We start from the raw sequence: 17196 nt of genomic DNA on the forward strand, positions 1-17196 counted from the left end.
ATATGTGCATATGCCCACATATATACTCTGAAAAGTATATATTAGTCAATTCTAATGTATGTGAATGTGAATATGTAGTTCTAAACAAAAAACTATGTTATCTTAGGAGTGAATTCTGGGCTAATTCTTAGGACTTTTGACATTTTGAGGAAAAGCTAACTTCTAGAAATAAACTACCATTTGTGGGATATTGGGAATTGAACCCAGGGCTTCATCTGTTAGGCAACCACTCTACCAACCGAGTTACATCTTCAACCCAGACCATTGTTCTTAGTCAAGATATAGACCAGGCTGGCCTCAAACTCAAAGATCCGCCTGGCTGTGCCTCCTGAGTGCTGGGATTTAAGGCGTGCGCCACCACCGCCTGGCCTGGTTGAGTCTCTATCAGTTGTTGCAGAGCTAGAAGCTTCCTCTTCGATATCTTTAAGGCAGAGAAAGCTTTTACCAAGAGGTGAATATTTATGCCCAAGAAAAAAACGATTTAGGTAATTTAAAGTAGTAACCTGTTGGCTGTAGAGATTCCTCAATCAGTAAAAGTGCTTGCCCCCAAAGCATGAGGACCCAAGTTTGGATCTCCAGCACCAATGGAAAAGCTGAGCAGACTTCAGGGTTCCATACACTTACACATAACACATTCTCAAAAGTAAATAATACAAACCAGACATAGTGGTGCAGGCCTTCAATCCCAGCACCCAGGAGGCAGAGGCAGAGACAGGCGGACTTTGGACACCAGTCTGGTCTATAGAGTGAATTCCAGGATACACTAAGAAACCCTGCCTCAAACAGCATCCCCACACAAAAATTTAAAAATTCTAGCCTACTAGATTGGATCCTACTACCATGGATACTAGCTGTGTGTCACTGGAAAAATCTACATTTGATGTTAACCAAGAAGATAAATAGCAACATCACTGGAAAAATCCATCATGGGAATCACACTTGGGTTCTCTGCAAGTACAGTTCATGTTCTTAAAAAAAGTTTTGAGATTTATTTTTGTTTTGTGTGTATGTCTATGCAACACATGTATGTAGTGCCTGAAGAGGATGGGCACTGGATTCTAACCCAGGTCCTATGGAAGAGCGACCAGTGCTCTTAACCACTGAACCATCTCTTCAGCTCCAAAGCATTTGAACTTGTCAGTACTGAATAAGAGGGCAAAAAAAACCCCAAAAAACAAAACACCTTTTTGTTTATTTCTGTATCTTGGTGCCCCGAAACATCAGGGCAATAGCAATTAAATAATTTTAATTAACAAAATGTAAAAAATAATTTAAACAAGGGAAGAACTAGGCAGAGTTGAGTTACTACTTTTGATAGACCCTTAAGACTTTTGTGCACATACATTAAGAATAACTACTGAAGAAAGAAAAGAATATTGGACAGAATTGGGAGGTGTCTGTCTTTCCAAAGTCCGGTCAATGCTAACTTTAAAAATTCATAACTTTGCAGCCTTCTGTGCTTTAAAGCTTTTCCTTTTGCAGATGTGGCAGTGACGCTTTCCTAAGTTCCCATCTTTGTCCTTATCCCAGCGATGTGCCAAGTGTGCTTCCAAAGTCTTAGCAAGAGGGACATTTCTTGGTTTCAGTATTTTAATAAGTGTGGCAGAAATGACCATCAATAGAAATCTCTACAGGGCGCCAGACATGGTGGCACACGCCTTTAACCCCAGCACGTGGGATTAAAGGATCCGCAGAGGCCAGGCTAGTCTACAAAGTGAGTTCCAGGCTGTGACACAGAGAAACTCTGTCTTAAAAAAAACGAAACAAAATAAACCAAAAACAGCATTGCAAAAAACATTATTTGATTTTAATTGGCATGATACCCATCATCTCACAATGTTCTGAAAGCTGCTTACCTTTGGTTAATAGAAATGCCATAGCACAATGAAAGTTACACACACACAATAAGCAAGTCAGCCAAGAGTATCTTGCACACTTGTAACCCAGCATTAAGACTGAGACAGGAAGAACTCAAATCCATTATAAGCTACATGGGGAAATTGGGCTCAAACAAAATCCAATGTATGGGAAAAGAAAATCAAGTGTTCTGGTGATGAAAAATTTGGAAACCACACCACTCAAACTTCTTTAAGTTTACAAAACAAACAAAGAAAACACCCCCCCCCCCCCAAACCAACCAACCAAAACCCCTGCAGATAGCAGTGGTAGTGCACACCTGTGACCCAAGCAGTCAAGAATCAAGGTCAGTCTGAGTTACACACTGAGACTGTCTCAAAAATATGAGGTTGTTGGAGAGACGGCTGAGCAGTTAAGAACATTTGCTACAGCCAGGCAACAGTGATGACGGCAGTCTCGCACACCTTTAATCCCAGTATTCCAGAGACAGAGGCAGGTGGATTTCTGAGTTCGAGGCCAGCCTGGTCCACAGAGCTAGTTCCATGACAGCCAGGGCTACACAAAGAAACCGTGTTGCCCCCCCCCCCCCCCCAAAAAAAAGGTGCTTGCTACTGCACAGGACCTGAGTTCAGTTCCCTGGTCCCACAAGGAGGCTTACAAGCGTATAATTCTAATTCCAGGGGATCTGTTGCCCTCTTCTGGCCTCCATGGGCACCACCTACAGGTAGTGCACAGACATACATGCAAACAATACACACACACAAAGTCCAATTCTTTTGGTATGTCTACATACATGCACACACATACAACCTAAGTATCTCAACAATCCAAGGACAATGGGAATCACTGTCAATATCCAAGGACAGATCTTTCACAGAACAACTAGCTGATTTCCTGGGTGTTTCATCAGAGAAGTGAGTCCACTGTAGCCAATTCTACTTCCCTACAAGAGATCCTGGCACTCAGTGATGGTATTAAAGAACATTGACCAGTCTCAGTGCCCAAGTACTTCTCAAATACTTCATCTGGAAACCTAGGCCTCAGATATGGCTAATAGTCATAAAAGGAGTTTAAGATTCCAAAACGTCATCAGGGCGAGTGCTTATAACCCAGCTAGCCGCCTGACTTGAGCAGCATGGAGGTAATGAAGTTGGAGAAGGACCTTTGTAGAGCTGCCCTTCTTTTCTCACTAAACCACAGTGTCACACGCATCCTCTGTGTATGTGCACACTTGTGCATGTGTGCCCAAGGAGACCAGAGCTATTGGTACTCCTGGAGGTGGAGTTACAAGCAGTTGTGTACCGCCTGGTGTGGGTGCTGAACCCGGGTCCTCTCCAGGAACTGCGCCCACCCCTAATTTCAAGACCTTTAAGTTGTGCTGGTCTTTGAGAAACCAAAATCGTGTACTTTTTGTCTGAAACTTCTTGAACTGAATATGCTTTTTCAAAGCACAGACAAACCACTTGAAGAACACACCTCTTCAAATGAGTACTTTTGAGTCTTGATTAAAAGGGAAAGCTGGAGATTAAATTAGTATTTGAGGAGCACAAGAAATCTTCACTGTTCAGCATTCCACTAAGACCCAGACCACCAATCACATCTTGTAGTTTTTTCAGTCACTGAGAAGTCATGGTGCATCCTTACTTTCTATAAAACCAAATCCTACTAAAATCCTACTTTCAATTTGGCCATTTTGAAGAAAAATGTTAAAACCCCAACTGATTATTTTTTAGGAATAATATGTATTTTTAGGAATACATTTTCAAACACTTGCTAAAAAATAAAAAAGGGCAACATAGAGGTTGCATTGTTAAAGAGTTGAGACCAGCCAGGCTGTGGATCCAAGTTTGAGGCCAGCCTGGCCTACAGAGCTAGTTAGCTCTACGACAGCCAGAAAGAAGTTGAGACCATGGGTGACATTAGGCCAGGGTTTGGGAGGACTTTCAGAATTAGTATTTTCTGATATTGTTCAATGTTATAACGAATCCATATGTTCATCACGTGTTGTGACTGTGCTGAATGTGCACTTCATGGGGCCAGGGCCAAGGCTTTGTCGGTCTCCCTTGACCGCTCTCCACTTAAAAACGTGCCATGTGCTGTGGCAGGGTGCGGAGGGCAGTTTTGTGGAGTTAGTTCTTTCCTTCTCTTTGTGCTCAGGTTTGTAGGGAACTGATGCTTTTAGGGGCACCACCATCTTACCAGCCTGTCCACCTTTTGCTCTTTTAGACAAGATCTTTCACTGTACCTGAAGGCTCTACCCAGCTCTTGAGTAAGGCACCTTTTTAAATTGGTAATGACTTGAAATGTGTTCTATCTGCGTAGCAAAGGTTCACTGGCTCTGCTTATTCATGGTAACAGTCCAGCAATGACCAAGTCCTCATCCTACAAATGTAGCAGTGGACTATTGAAATAAAACAGGAAAGTGTGTAGGTTGTCTCCTCCATCACAGAACTTCAGAATTCCCACTTCAATATTCACCCAGTTTAGTTCTAAACTACTACTTAGGAATAAAAGCCACACTAACCTGTCACTCTAACTACAAGTGTGCAGATTAGCTCTGGCAATGTCACATTTCTGTGGATTAATGTTTAAGGTACCTCAGTGATCAAGTACAGTCTTACTCTTCCATTCTTAGTAAACCATCTCGATGACCTTTAAATTTTCTTAAAGTCATACATAAAGACTTAATTGAAAGAAATTTTATTTTAAAAAGACTTTATTCATTTTGATCAGGGAAAAATGACAATCTCAATGTCAACTTGTCACCTAATTGTAAGCTTGAACTCACATGTATTTCTTGTTCTGGATATTGTACCTACTAACATAATGTGAAATGGTCTCCCTTCTGTTGTCTTGGCTGCAAGTCAAAACAAACAATTTTTAATAGCCAATACTGGTACTTGGCCATAGGAAAACAAGGCCAATGCATTGCAACTCCATAGCCTAACAAGTACAAATACTATCAGAACAAAGTTGTAGGCATTTTTAAAAAAGGTGATCAGTATAAAAAGCTTACACTGGTCTTCTAAGACCAAGTACTCTAAACTTTAACATATCCCAAACCCAGAAACGTCTGTGGAACCATGGAAACCCCTTTTCTAAGTCCAACCATTCAATGGAAAACTCAAAGCTTGTATTACCTTAAAAAGTGTTTTTAATGCACCAGAAGATAGACCACATGACTCATCATCTCCACTGGCCCCCTCCTCCGCCTGAATACAGAACTGTTTAAATCTACTCAGCTCCCGCACTATGGTGGGATGGACGCACTTTTGAGTGCTAACTTTCCTAAATTCACCCCACTACATCCAAACTTCAGGAGAATCCCAGACGTATCTGAGTAAGCCCTTCTACCATTTGACAGCATTCTTCCCTTGCATTCATCTATAGCACTAAAACCCCAACAGCCACGGTGACCACCAAAAGCTTTCTCTAGCAGACAAGTCATTAACTCTTAAAGCCAAAGCCATCTATGAATTATACATGGTTTGTCAGACAGGAACAAGCAGAGATAGTCACTTAACAAGCCTTGTGCTGCTAACAGGCTTTTCATTTTCTGTGGTGATGGGGATAGAAACCCTGGCTTCATTGATGCTCAAACAGCACTGTGCCAGTGAGGCAGTCCTAGCTCAGCAAGGAGACTTTTCCTTAGAAAGATTCTGAAAGCACAGTTCACACTAGAAGCTAGAAAGCTCCACCAATCACAATAGACTGTAGTGCTAGTCTCCAGATACCTGGAGGGGGAACATTATTCAAAAGGTGTGGAATCAATCTCACTTAACAGAAATGAAGTCTTAGACTTTAATTACAGACTATGTCTACAGAAACCAGGAACAAGGGACACTAGGACCAGTTTCTTCCTGTGGACCAATACCCCCTACAAAAAAAGCTGTGCCTTAATTATTGCTTCTTTATAAAATTACATTTCCACAGAACTATGTAGTACCTGACGCAGAAAAACAATCACATAAGGAAGCATTTATTGGAGGTTTAACATGAATCATACAAATAAAAAGGTGTATAAACACAAATCCACATCGAGTCATAACACAGATAGCAAAGGACAAAGTGAAAACAAAGAAACTAATGGGCAGCTATATACAGTTGGACACAATTGTGTCATGTACACTAGAAAGTCTTTTACAAAATAATCATCTTAGGTCAACAGAAGATCAAGCAATCTTCAATGTCGTCCTGTAAGATGGTTTCTTTACACCTCCTAAAACAAAAACAAAACCACCATTAGATGTGTGCAATCCTCACAAGCTTGCAAAGGTCCACTTTCATGAATTGTTTTAAGTCCTCACTTTATTCTTTTCTTCAATAATTAAAGATCACATGCATATTCATTAACAAAGTGTAGTTTGGGTATTTGAAAAACTCACTGGAGTTCCCAAATGGTATTAGGAGGATTTATTTGAAAACACAGGAATGCAATCTTCCCAGTTACAAGACTAGCAAAGACCAACTAGAAGCACAGCTCTAGTAAGCCAAGGAGGATGCTATCACCAACGCAGATTTCAGGTTTCTGATCGAAACATGACAACGAATTGCTTTGTGCATGTGATCTTTAACTTATATCCCAGATTTAAAAGTTCTTGTTTTGGTTTGTAGATTTCACTATTAGCTATAAAAAGAAAAAGCAAGCATTAAATCTTAAAGAATGGACACTTAAAATGAGGCTCCACAATTGAAATACAACACTAAACAGAAGACCAAAATGATTAAGCTGTAAAAAGGCATTTATGTACTTTAACTCCTGCAAAAAACCATTTAAGTTAAGTTTAGACACTTAATCTCCAAAAAGATTAAAAAGAAGCCAAAGTCTGAAGTTTCCACTTTTAATCTTTACGCTGGTACATGAAGTTGGAAGAGACCATACCACAGGACAGCGTTTTCTGGTGTATGCCTTGCGCTCTGCCCGCAACGTGCGACCCCCAGAGATAGACGTGGTCAGGGTGACACACGGCCTGCAATGAAGTTCCCGCTGGCGGGTACAAACAAGGTATAATGTCAGAGTTAGAAGACAACATTCTTGTTTTCCTTAAGTTGTACCCATTTCAGTACTTTACCTGTTAATAGTTCTAAAAAAGTTTAAACCTCCTGGTACACAAAGCAAACAGAAAAACTCTTAAGTTTTTCTGTAATTCTAAAAAAGGTGAGGTAAGACTTTAAAGTTAAAGATCTATAGACACTTTAGGCAAAACAGGCTCATAAAGCAATTAAAAAATTAACAATTTAGTAAAGACTACACAATATTTTGTTTACTCCTCTTTTCCATTTGTCTATTGATCTTTAAATGAAATCAGACATTGCCAGTGCTGTCCTGTAAGCTCACACACCTGCTTTCTCCCAGGTCCTCCTCAGTAGGGCTGGTAATTGTTCTGGTGATTGCCACCCCCTCGGGACGCCTTGCCGTAAGTACTCTGTTGACCTAGTTTGAAAGGACACAAGCTTTACTAAGAAGTTTCCTCTAAAACTGTCCTTTTAAACATTAGAAAAACACCAAAACCAAACTACCCCGTCTTTAAAACTGTGCATGCTGAACATTAAAGTATCAAGCCATCTTACGAGCCAACAGTTGTAAATTGTACTTTAAGATAACCATCACTGTCTGTTACTATCCTATGACTATACAACACAAAGACTTAACTCCAAACATCTCAATAGGAAACTCATACACACAAACAACTTAATGGGAAAGTACTTCAAAATTGAATTTTAATACCACTGGTTTATAAAATTAAGTTAAGTATTCTTACCGCTGTAGTCTGCATATCCCTGTCCATATCCATAGTTCCCATAGTTATACCCAGTATAATCATATCCGCCATAGCCACTATAGTTTTGATCACCACCATAGGCACTATTATAATTTCCATATCCTTGATCATAATAGTTATTAAATCCTTGGTTCCAGTTTTGGCCCTGACCTGAAACAATGCACAATGATTGTTAGGAAACCACTCTGAATCCTCCCAATCCTAACACAAAATGATGCATTCTTGTCCCCTACACTGCACTTTTAAAAACCTCCCCACAAACCAGCCTTTATCATGTGGGATCATTTTAAAAGTTTCAATCTAGCTGTGCTTTCTAATGGGCCATTTTACCTAGCAGTTTACTGCTTCAGTTAAAAAAAGATAAATCAGTATTCCCCCAAATGAAGCCTCACCTCTTCCACGCCCCCTCGCTCCACCTCGTCCGCCAGCCGCTCCACCTCTCCCGCCTTTTTGTTGTTGCTGTTGCTGCCTGTACACCTCTTTGGGCTGTGCAACTTTGATTTCGCACTAAAAACAAACAGAATTCTTGCTGATGTTCTAAGCTCTGAACACAAAACCAGCTTTCTTTTCAAACAGGTTTTTCCCACACGATGTAATTCAATGGATTTACCTTCCCAGACCCTATCTGATGGTATCTGCTTTCTAACAATTTCTTTACTGGCTCTTCATCTGTGTATGTGATAAAACAGAATCCTCTTCTTTCATTTGTTTTTGTATCCATGGGAAGCTCAATATTTTCTATCTGAAATCAGGTGTATTCAAAACAAACAAAACCACCCGTTAATGGAGTGCAGAATGCTACAGGCTCTTTACAAACTTCAAACACGTTCTACTGGCCACTACTTCCTAAAAAGCTGTGTTACATTCCTTCAGAGCATCTTTTACCCCAGAGGTCACCGGCTGGTAAAACACCCATCACTCTAAGCCCTTGGGCTTTGGCCAAACGAGGTTAGATATTAGTGTCTACTATAGCACAGGAAGCAGCAATCGAGATGTAGTAACTAGAAGGCACCGAGCAGTAATTCAATCCTATCCTGTTTAATATTAACGAACCCTACGCAAACTTGACCAAGCACAAACATTTCAAAAACACATCAAACGTGTACAAACACAGCCCACCTCTCCAAAGGCTCCAAAGTATTCTTTAATTTGTTCTTCTGAAGTATCTGGACTCAGTCCACCCACAAAAACCTTTTTAGGGGGTTCTTTTCCCTTTAAAGCTTTGGCCCTTTTGGGGTCTATCAATTTGCCATCCAGTTTGTGTTCTTTCAGTTCCAAAACCTAGAAGACAAGTTAGACAGGAACTTAGAAGCCTACAGCAATTTGCAAGCAACACGAAAGGCACAAGGCAAAACACACCCCTACCTTATCCACACTAGCAGCATCTTTGAAAAGCACAAATCCAAATCCTCTTGATCTTCCAGTGACTGGATCTGTTTTAATTGTGCAGTCTACAACTTCCCCAAATCGAGACAAATATTCAGTCAAATCTTTCTTGCTTGTATCCCAGCTCAAGCCTCCAATAAACATTTTACTAGAAATAAAGTTATTAAAAAAAAAAGACTTAACAGTAACTTAGTGATTACTTCAACCCTGTAATTAAACCATACAATAAGCACAGGGTAACTTACTAAGTGCAAGCAATCTACTTTGATTACAAACACTAATAGACCACAAAAACCTTAAGATCACTTGCTCAAACCAGCAGACAGGTTGCTTCCTACTGTCCAAACACAAAACTTAAAAAAAAAAAAAAAGCCAAAACGAAATCAGGCGGAGGTCCTGCTCCGATGACTTTGGGATGCCAAGCACAACTTCTACACCGAATCCCCCACACAACTTACGTGGACTTTCGACCACAGCTCTCAAGCCAACTTGCTAAAACCCCAAGAACTCTTAGCATCAGCGACTGGCGCAAAAACCAAAAAGTTTCCCAAACCTCCCCAGCGAAAGCCGCCCCAGCAGCAGCAACAACACACACAATGAAGAGGCGGCGGCGGCGGCGGCAGCTGCCGCATGTGGCGCACCGAGGCCGGCCCCTCCCCCCCCCCGGCCACCCGCCCGCCCCGGCCCCACGCGGCGCCTGCGCACTCGGGACACCGACGGCGCCGCCCTCCTTCCCCCACCCCCTCCTCCCTTCCCCCACCCTCGGCGGGCCTCTCGAGTCCCCCCCATCTTACTTTCCACTAGTGGGGAAGCTACTGGGGTCCAGCGGGCACGCGGAGACTCGACTCGGGGACATACGGGGGGGCAGCGCGCGCAGCTCCGGAGGGACGAAGGGCGCGCGCGGGGCTCTGGGGGAGGGGAGGAGCGGAGCGTGCGGTACCCGTCATCCTGCTGGTTCTTGCTCGCGTTGATCTTGGATCCCTCTGCGAACTCCTCTATGTTGCTGTAGTCGTTCATGTCCTCCATGGTGGCGGAGCCGTCGGCAGCGGGGTGCTGGCGCGCAGTCCGGGTCCCGGCGGCGGCGGCGGCGGCAGCGGCGGCGGAGCGTTGTATGGAGCCGGATTTAAAATGGCGGCGGAAGAGATCCGGCCGCCGCCTGCGCCCTCCCTTTATAGCCGGCCCGCCCGCCAATCGGGAGGGCTGCTGGGCGGTGACGTGGCGCTGGGTCCGGCGCGCCCCCTGCCGGGAGGCGCTGGAAGCGAGCGAAGGCAGGAGCGGGGCGAGCTGCCGGGGAGCCCGCGGCCGCCAATGGGAGAGGCTGCGGGAGGCTAAAGTCGCGGGAGCGGAGGGGAACAATGGCGGCGGCGGCGGCTGCACATGGGAAAGCCGGGGCGGGACCTCCATCGCGGGGCTCCCGGTGAGGCGCGAGGTGGCGCCGGGGGACGGGGAACGGGGGGGTCGGGCTCAAGAGGAACAGGAGCAATCCGACGAGCAAGACCGAAGGGCAGGAAATCCCGGGCCGCGGCGTCGCAGGGGCCACAGTCCCTCTTGCCTTGAGAGCCTTTTGTGTCGCGCGTCCCGTTCGGCCCACTCCCGTCCTGCGCCCTCAGTCCCCCAGGGCGGAGCTGCTGGGACCGCCCGCCCGCCTGCCCGTCCGCCCGCCTACTTGGCGGGCTGGCTGCTCCGGGGAAAAAGGCGGCGTGCACCCGGCGCTGCTTGCCGAGGAAGCTGCAGCGCGCCCGCCCGCCCGCCCGCTCGCTCGGCGCACGCGTGCTCTGTCCTCGCGCGGGCTGGCAGCAGCCGGACAGCAAGCGGACGCGCGCGATGACCACCCGCTCCGGCTCTGGCGGGGGGGGGCGGCTCTCCCGCCGTCGCCGCCTGCGGGGCGGTGTCGGCTCAGGGGCCCTCGGCGGCAGGATCGCCGCAGCCCGGCTCCGTGCGGCGGCCTCCCAGGCTGGCGGAGGCCGCGGCGGAGGGCGGGGCCTGCTCGGGTGACTGAAGCTGGGCCAGAGCGCACGCGGTGGGCGGGGAAGGCGGGGGGGAGGTCAGGGGCCGGAGAAGGCAAGGGGCACTCACGTCCCCGGCGCGCCACGCGAGGGGCTCCCGTCCGCACGTGCCCCGGGCCACTCGCGCCGGCTCCACCAGGCTGCGGAGGGCTTTGCGCCCGCGCTCCGGGCTCCGGGCTCCGAGCTCGGGCGTTCGCTTCTTTGTTCCCGCCCACGCGAGGCCCATTTTGACGGACGGCGTTCGGGGCTCGCCGGTGGCCAATAGGCGCGCTCGCCCCGCTTCCCCCGCCCCCTCGGGACCCGGAGCGCCGCCCCTCGGGCTGCCCACGTGGTCTGGGCCTGCGCGGCTCGCCCGTTCTTTGGGGTGCAGCACCTTGGGCGGCTTCCTCTGCGATCGCGGGTCCCCCGGAGCCGGCCTGGTCTTCGCGCCTCGGGGTTCGCTCGCTGTCGCCAGCGCTCCGATTTGTTGCTGGGCCTTCGGGAGCCCAAAGGCGTCCTGGGGCGCAGGCGGTGCTGTCCTCTTTTACCAGCGAGGCCGAGCCCGTGGTAGCATCCAGCAGGGAAATGGTCGTGGTTTCGGTGCCCGCCGAAGTCACCGTTATCCTGTTGGATATCGAAGGTACCACAACCCCGATTGCTTTCGTGAAGGTGAGGGGCGGAAGGGAGCGGGGAAGTTAATTGCGCCTAAAAGCATCTGAAAAAGGAATTTAAGTGTTGGCAGATTTTGCCTGCGGGCTCGAGGAGAGGTGGTGTGGCTTTGCGTCTCTGGAATGGGGAAGAGAGGGAGCCTGCGGGGGTGCTCTTCTCCGAGCCACCATCTTCTCCCTCCCCTGTCCTTGCTTTTGGTTAGGTAGAGAAGGACAGGAAGAAGAGGAGGTGGTCTCAGCAAAGGCTTGGGGGGAGGCAGGTCAGCTGGGAGGAGTTGGGGATGACAGGAGCGCCCACGGCCCGGCAGGTAGGTGTGTACCCTGTCGCCCGGTGCCTGAGCGTCCACCATGTGCGGGGGTGCGGCCTGGAGAGGTAGTGGTCTTTGAGGTTTAGGTCTTCCCAAAACAAAAGGCAAGTGAAAGAGTAGTTTTCAAGTAGCTCTGGTACCTTGGGCAATAACAATTGGTTTTCGCACCATCTCACTTGGCGCTGGTAAGTGGCTCAGCTGTATGCATACTTATTTCAGTTGACTACCAGAACACATCTAAAGTCCATTTATTTTCCTTAGAAAACCACGAGATGTTGAAACTTTTAAGTATCTGCCCCGTTAACACTGTTTCACACACAGGCTTAGGACTTTGCTTTCTTCCATGTACTCAAGTTAATCACCCGTATTAACCGCAGATATTTATGTAGAATAGTTGAGATAATATAGGGGAAACAGTTGGAAAACCCATCGTCTAGTAAATTGTGCCGCCTGTTTTAAGTTCTATTTTGATCGTTTACGTTTTACAATTACCCGACTTTCTAGGTGTACACAATTTTAGGTCTCCAGATATAACAGCTGCTTTGTTTTTGTTTTTATTATTTTCTTAAGGCAGGGCCATTCCCTCAATATATCACCCAGGTTGGCCTCAAACTCCCGGCAATCCTGCCTCTATCTCCAGGGCTGAGATTTCCAGACAAGTGTCACCAAACCTGGCCACTGTTTACTTCTTTTCCCCCGGAAGAATTGTGGTGCTTTGGACACTTAACAGAGGTCCTGAAAAAGTCTATTTGGACATTTCCCCAAGATTTTAATTACAATAGAGATCAGTGGAAAATTTCAAGACCGCTTAAATGCTGATTATTGTGTCCGTTTTTCTTGTTACATAATTAGCTGCTGTGTGTGTGTGTGTGTGTGTGTGTGTGTGTGTGTGTGTGTGTGTGTGGAGTGGGGGTTGGTTATCGTTCACTAGCTCTATTCTCTTCCTGTCATCCACTAGGGCACCAGGAGTAATGGCAGCCGAGGTCATGATGTCGCAATAGATTTGCACCATTTTTGGAAAATTGATTTGTTGAATAAGATAGGTCATACAAATCAGTTTGGAAGCAAAGAGTAAAACTTCTCCCCCACCTCTCTCTCCCTGCCTTCCATTATAGATCACTATGAGCCATTTCTTAATCCCTGGGCAGTCTTACTCTGAAATCTTGTAATAAAAGTGCTCAAGTGACCTAAATACAATTTGATATCAGAATATATGCACATTCAAGGCTAGCTACAAAATAATGATTTGGGCATCTCTACAAAAGGATAGCTTTTAGCAATCAATGTGGTGCTGCTAGGAAGGCTGAGGCAGAAAGATGGTTAGTTTGAAGTCAGCCAGGGCAACACAGTGTGACATCATCTCAAAAATAACTAAATATAGGGCCTGGAGAGATGGCTCAGCAGTTAAGAGCACTGGCTGCTCTTCCAGGGGACCAGGTTCTGTTCCCAGCACCCATATGGTGGCTAACAACTGCCTGTAACTCCAGTTCCAGGGGTTCAGATTCCCTGTTTTGGTTTTGGCAGCCATCAGGCACACGAGTGTGGTGCATAGACATACATGCAGGCAAAACACTACACATAAAATAAAAATTAAAAAAAAAATCTTAAAAAAGTTCAGGGCTAGGCATGGTGACACACACCTTTAATCCTAGCACTAGACCAAGGCAGAAAAAGGTAGATCTCTGTAGATTTGAGGCCAGACTGTTCTACATCTCCAGTTCCAGAACAGCCGTGAGAGAGAGAGGGACTGTCTCAAAAAATACAAAATATAAAAGTAGAGTTTAAAAAGTAGATATAAATATGGTAGTTTCTTGGGTCTACTGCTATTTTACTATTAGACATGAATTTATCAAAATCAGTATTTCTAAAAGTATGTTCGGAAGAATGAGTTACATTCAGAGGAATTTGAGTTCTGTGGGTGTCTATGAAATTCATTAGACATACTTGAGAGCTCCTGTCTGAACAAGTTTAGCTGGTTTTCTTTACAGCATGACTCCTCAGAGCCCATGCCGCTGCATGCTCGTGTATGCATACGCTTGAGTCCTCGGGAGGGCGGCATTTTCTGAATAAGAAATGTTTACAGCATCTGAGGGACTGAGCTTTTTGAGCACGTTAAAGGGAACGACCGAGTCATGAGTGGAGCTGGGAGTTTAAAGGTGTTCTCCTAAAGCACTGTTCGTCAAGTAGGTGTGCGAACTTTTAGTCTTGTTTCCTAGGAATGACGGAAGGAACGTTGAGTGGTGTTTACACGAGATATTGAGCTTGTCTTCAGAATTGTCTGAATTGAATAAGGCTCCAAAAAGCTGTACAAAATGCCTGGGATTTGAGCCCAAATTGTCATGATCAAAACCTCTTCCTCTTGGCTGGCGTGGCTCAGTTGGTACGAGCTCACCTAGCATACACCTCTAGCACGGTGTAAAACCAGCCCCAACACTAGGTGTCTTAGGGTTTTTATTGCTGTAGAGAGACACCATAACCATGGTAACTCCCCCGCGTGCCGCCCCCCCCCCCCCCCACAGGGTTTCTCTGTGTAGTTTGAGTGCCTGTCCTGGATCTTGCTCTGTAGACCAGGCTGGACTCGAACTCACAGAGATATGCCTGGCTCTGCCTCCTGAGTGCTGGGATTAAAGGTGTGCGCCCCTGCCCCCGGGCGACCATGGTAACTCTTACAAGGAAAAGATTTAATTGAGGTGGTGGCTTACAGTTTCAGAGGTTCAGTCCTGTATCATCATGGTGGGGAGCATGGCAGCACGCAGGCAGATGTGATGCTGCAGGAGAAGCTAAGAGTCCTACATCTAACAGGCAACAGGAAGTAGGCTGACTGTCACACTGAGTGAAGCTTGAGAAAAGAGACCTCAAAACCCGCCCCCACAGTGACACACTTCCTCCAACAAGGCCACACCTCCTAATGGTGTCACTCCCTTTGGGGGCCGTTTTCTTTCAAACCACCACACGTGGTGTGGAAGGTCTGTAATCCTGTTATTAAGGAGGTAGGCACGGGAGAATCAGAAATTCAAGGTCATCCTTGGCTACAGAGCAAATCTGAGGCTAGTTTGGGCTACATGAGAGCCTCTTTAAAAAAAAAGCCACTCAATATTTCTGTTATTGCACCTAACATTTGTAAAAGTGTTCTATCCCATCTCTGTAATTGTTTTATTAGACGTATTTATTTATGTGTATGAGTATGTATGTAGACCCTGTGCATGCAGCGCCTGTAGAGGCCAGAAGAAGGTGTCAGACATGGAACTGGAGTTAACAGATGGTTGTGGATGCTGGGAACTGAACCTGGGCCTTCTGCCAGAGCAGCAAGTGCTCTTGACCCCATCCAGTCTCTTTTGCTTGGTATTGTTTGTTAAGTGGTAACAGTTGACATGAGAACACGTTAATCACTATGAAATACCATAAAAGTACATGGTAAGAATAACCCAGTTTATGTTGCTGTTTGATGATGAACCTGGATCAGAATGAGTAGAGGCACCCTTCATTTGCGTATTTGACTCTGTGGTTAGCGTGCACTGAGAACGTGGAATGTTGTCAAGAATTGCCCTTGAAGGTAGCCTTCATGTGCCAGTACTCTTTGGAAAGACTTGTGTTTCTTTTCTTTTTCTTTTTGGTAGTTCTGTTTTGTTTTGAGACGGTCTCTCTATGTAGTCCTGGCTTTCCTTGAACTCTGTGTAAACTGGGCTGACATCAAGCTCACAGAGATTGGCTGGCTTCTGCCGCCTCCCTCCCCGTGCTGGAGAAAGGCATAAGCAGCTACACCAGTAAGTCAACTGCAGCCAGTTATTGAAGGTTGAAATAAACCCTCCTTTTCTCCTTGACGTCAGATGGAGAAGCTGTTGGGAGCTTTGGGTGTAGGGGGTTATTTTGGCTTCCCGTTGAGCCGTTCACACTGTAAGAGGCACTGGAGACCTGAGATAGGCTGAGCACCCTCACTGGGTGGGACAGCAGACAGATTGCTGGCAATATTATTGTTTCTCTTTCTCTTTGTTGTTGAATGTAACTACCTGTAACTTAGTGTCAGCAGTCCTGGATATGTGATTTCATTAAAGGGGTTTGGGAAGTGGTATTTTTTCTTGCTGTCTCTGTTGCTTCAGCCCTGAGGCTACAGGCAGTTTTACTTACCAACTCCTCTGTCTTATTTTCTGATTCACATGGTTCTGGAGCAGGATGGGCTCCTGGGGCCTAATAGTTTCTTGGGGACATGGAACCTAGAGAGCTGTCCTGTGTAAGGTTCATCAAACGGGCTGGGCGGCCGGCACCGGTAGACCCGGCTCCCCTTCCAGGTTCCCACTGCTTCTTGGTCCGGAATGCCACCAGCTCTGCCCTCCGTGCCTCTGGAATTTGCTTTGTTCAGCTACTGGCTCTGTCAGTGTTTTTGCATTGCTGAGCTGTCAACGTGTTTTTGATCAGGTACATCAGCAGAACAGGAGCAGGCATTGCCAGAACAAAATCTGTCCTCATGTTTCTGTACTAATAAGTTTTAGAAGAGTATAACTTAATGTAATCAAGTGATAATTAATGGTTTGTATCAATGAATTGTTTTCTTTTACCCTACTAGCATCTCTCGTGACTGTTGGGGTGCACGCATGCTGTGGAACAACCACTTGGTCTTTTTTTGTCTGTGGTGATGTAATGAGCATTTTCTTGGGCTTTGTTTTTAGCCTGTGAATACAGATTAGCACCAGTCAGCAGTTTTTGTGGTTATCTGACTTGGGAAACCAGCTGTCGCTTCTGAGCTTGGGGAGGGTTCTCATTTGAGAAAAGGCTTGCTGTTTGATGCTTTTTTCTTTCGTTGTGACAGTTTCCTTCTGTACAGCTGCTATGAGCAGTATTAGTGAGTACTGAATCATTGCCCCTGAGGGAAATCCCACCAGGTTTGGTCCTGTTTGTATCAACAGTCAGTGCACAACCTTGTTTTATGTGTTTGTTTGCCTTATTTAATGTGTGTGTGTGTGTGTGTGTGTGTGTGTGTGTGTGTGTGTGTGTGTAGAGACTCATTAATATTGCAGTACAGCCATTTGAGTTTGCTGCAAGTCACAAGAAAGCATAATGGAATTCAGCTACTATCACAAAAGCTACTACTTGGAAAAGTCAAAGACTTCTCCAAAGGTCAAACCATGGCTTAAGAAGTCTTGGTGATATTTTAGCTTTTGTGTGTGTGTGTGTGTGTGTGTGTGTGTGTACACACACACACACACACACACAC

General features: G+C 46.0%; 2 protein-coding genes across 8 annotated transcripts in view; one reads left to right on the forward strand and one right to left on the reverse strand.

Annotated features, from left to right (window-relative positions):
• Positions 1-5815: 5815 nt before the first annotated feature.
• On the reverse strand, positions 5816-10608 carry Hnrnpdl (heterogeneous nuclear ribonucleoprotein D like). Of its 6 annotated transcripts, none has more exons than XR_008217566.1 (8): positions 9967-10608; positions 9006-9174; positions 8760-8921; positions 8251-8382; positions 8033-8147; positions 7620-7790; positions 6740-7291; positions 5816-6076 (listed from the first exon to the last, which is right to left on the reverse strand). XR_008217566.1 is itself a non-coding variant. In XM_052735459.1 (8 exons), the coding sequence occupies exons 1-7, from the start codon at positions 10428-10430 to the stop codon at positions 7221-7223; spliced, it is 1284 nt and encodes a 427-aa protein (XP_052591419.1). In that variant the 5' UTR covers positions 10431-10608; the 3' UTR covers positions 5816-6076; positions 7200-7220. The 6 variants fall into 6 exon arrangements, 5 of the variants coding, with proteins under 5 accessions (XP_052591419.1, XP_052591420.1, XP_052591423.1 ...); XM_052735459.1 differs by having other exon boundaries at positions 7200-7291; XM_052735460.1 differs by having other exon boundaries at positions 5816-6844; positions 7200-7291.
• An 801-nt stretch (positions 10609-11409) lies between these two features.
• Enoph1 (enolase-phosphatase 1) overlaps positions 11410-17196 on the forward strand; it is a 35014-nt gene continuing 29227 nt past the window's right edge. Inside the window, exon 1 of one of the 2 annotated variants that reach the window (XM_052735464.1) lies at positions 11410-11680. In XM_052735464.1, the coding sequence (XP_052591424.1) occupies positions 11597-11680 (84 nt within the window). In that variant the 5' untranslated portion in view covers positions 11410-11596. The remainder of the gene's footprint in view (positions 11681-17196) is intronic. The other variant, XM_052735466.1, reaches the window with a different exon arrangement.

The sequence above is a fragment of the Peromyscus californicus genome, unplaced genomic scaffold (genome assembly GCF_007827085.1).
Source record: "Peromyscus californicus insignis strain IS unplaced genomic scaffold, ASM782708v3 Scaffold_13__1_contigs__length_99412109, whole genome shotgun sequence".
NCBI lineage: Eukaryota > Metazoa > Chordata > Mammalia > Rodentia > Cricetidae > Peromyscus > Peromyscus californicus.

Coding starts and splice junctions, on each gene's coding strand:
- Hnrnpdl (XM_052735459.1), bottom strand. CDS start 10,430: ATGGAGGTCCCGCCCCGGCTTTCCCATGTGCAGCCGCCGCCGCCGCCA. Junction 9,175..9,966: donor AAGAACCAGCAGGATGACGG/GTACCGCACGCT, acceptor CTTTATTTCTAG/TAAAATGTTTATTGGAGGCT. Junction 8,922..9,005: donor ATGCTGCTAGTGTGGATAAG/GTAGGGGTGTGT, acceptor CTTGTCTTCTAG/GTTTTGGAACTGAAAGAACA.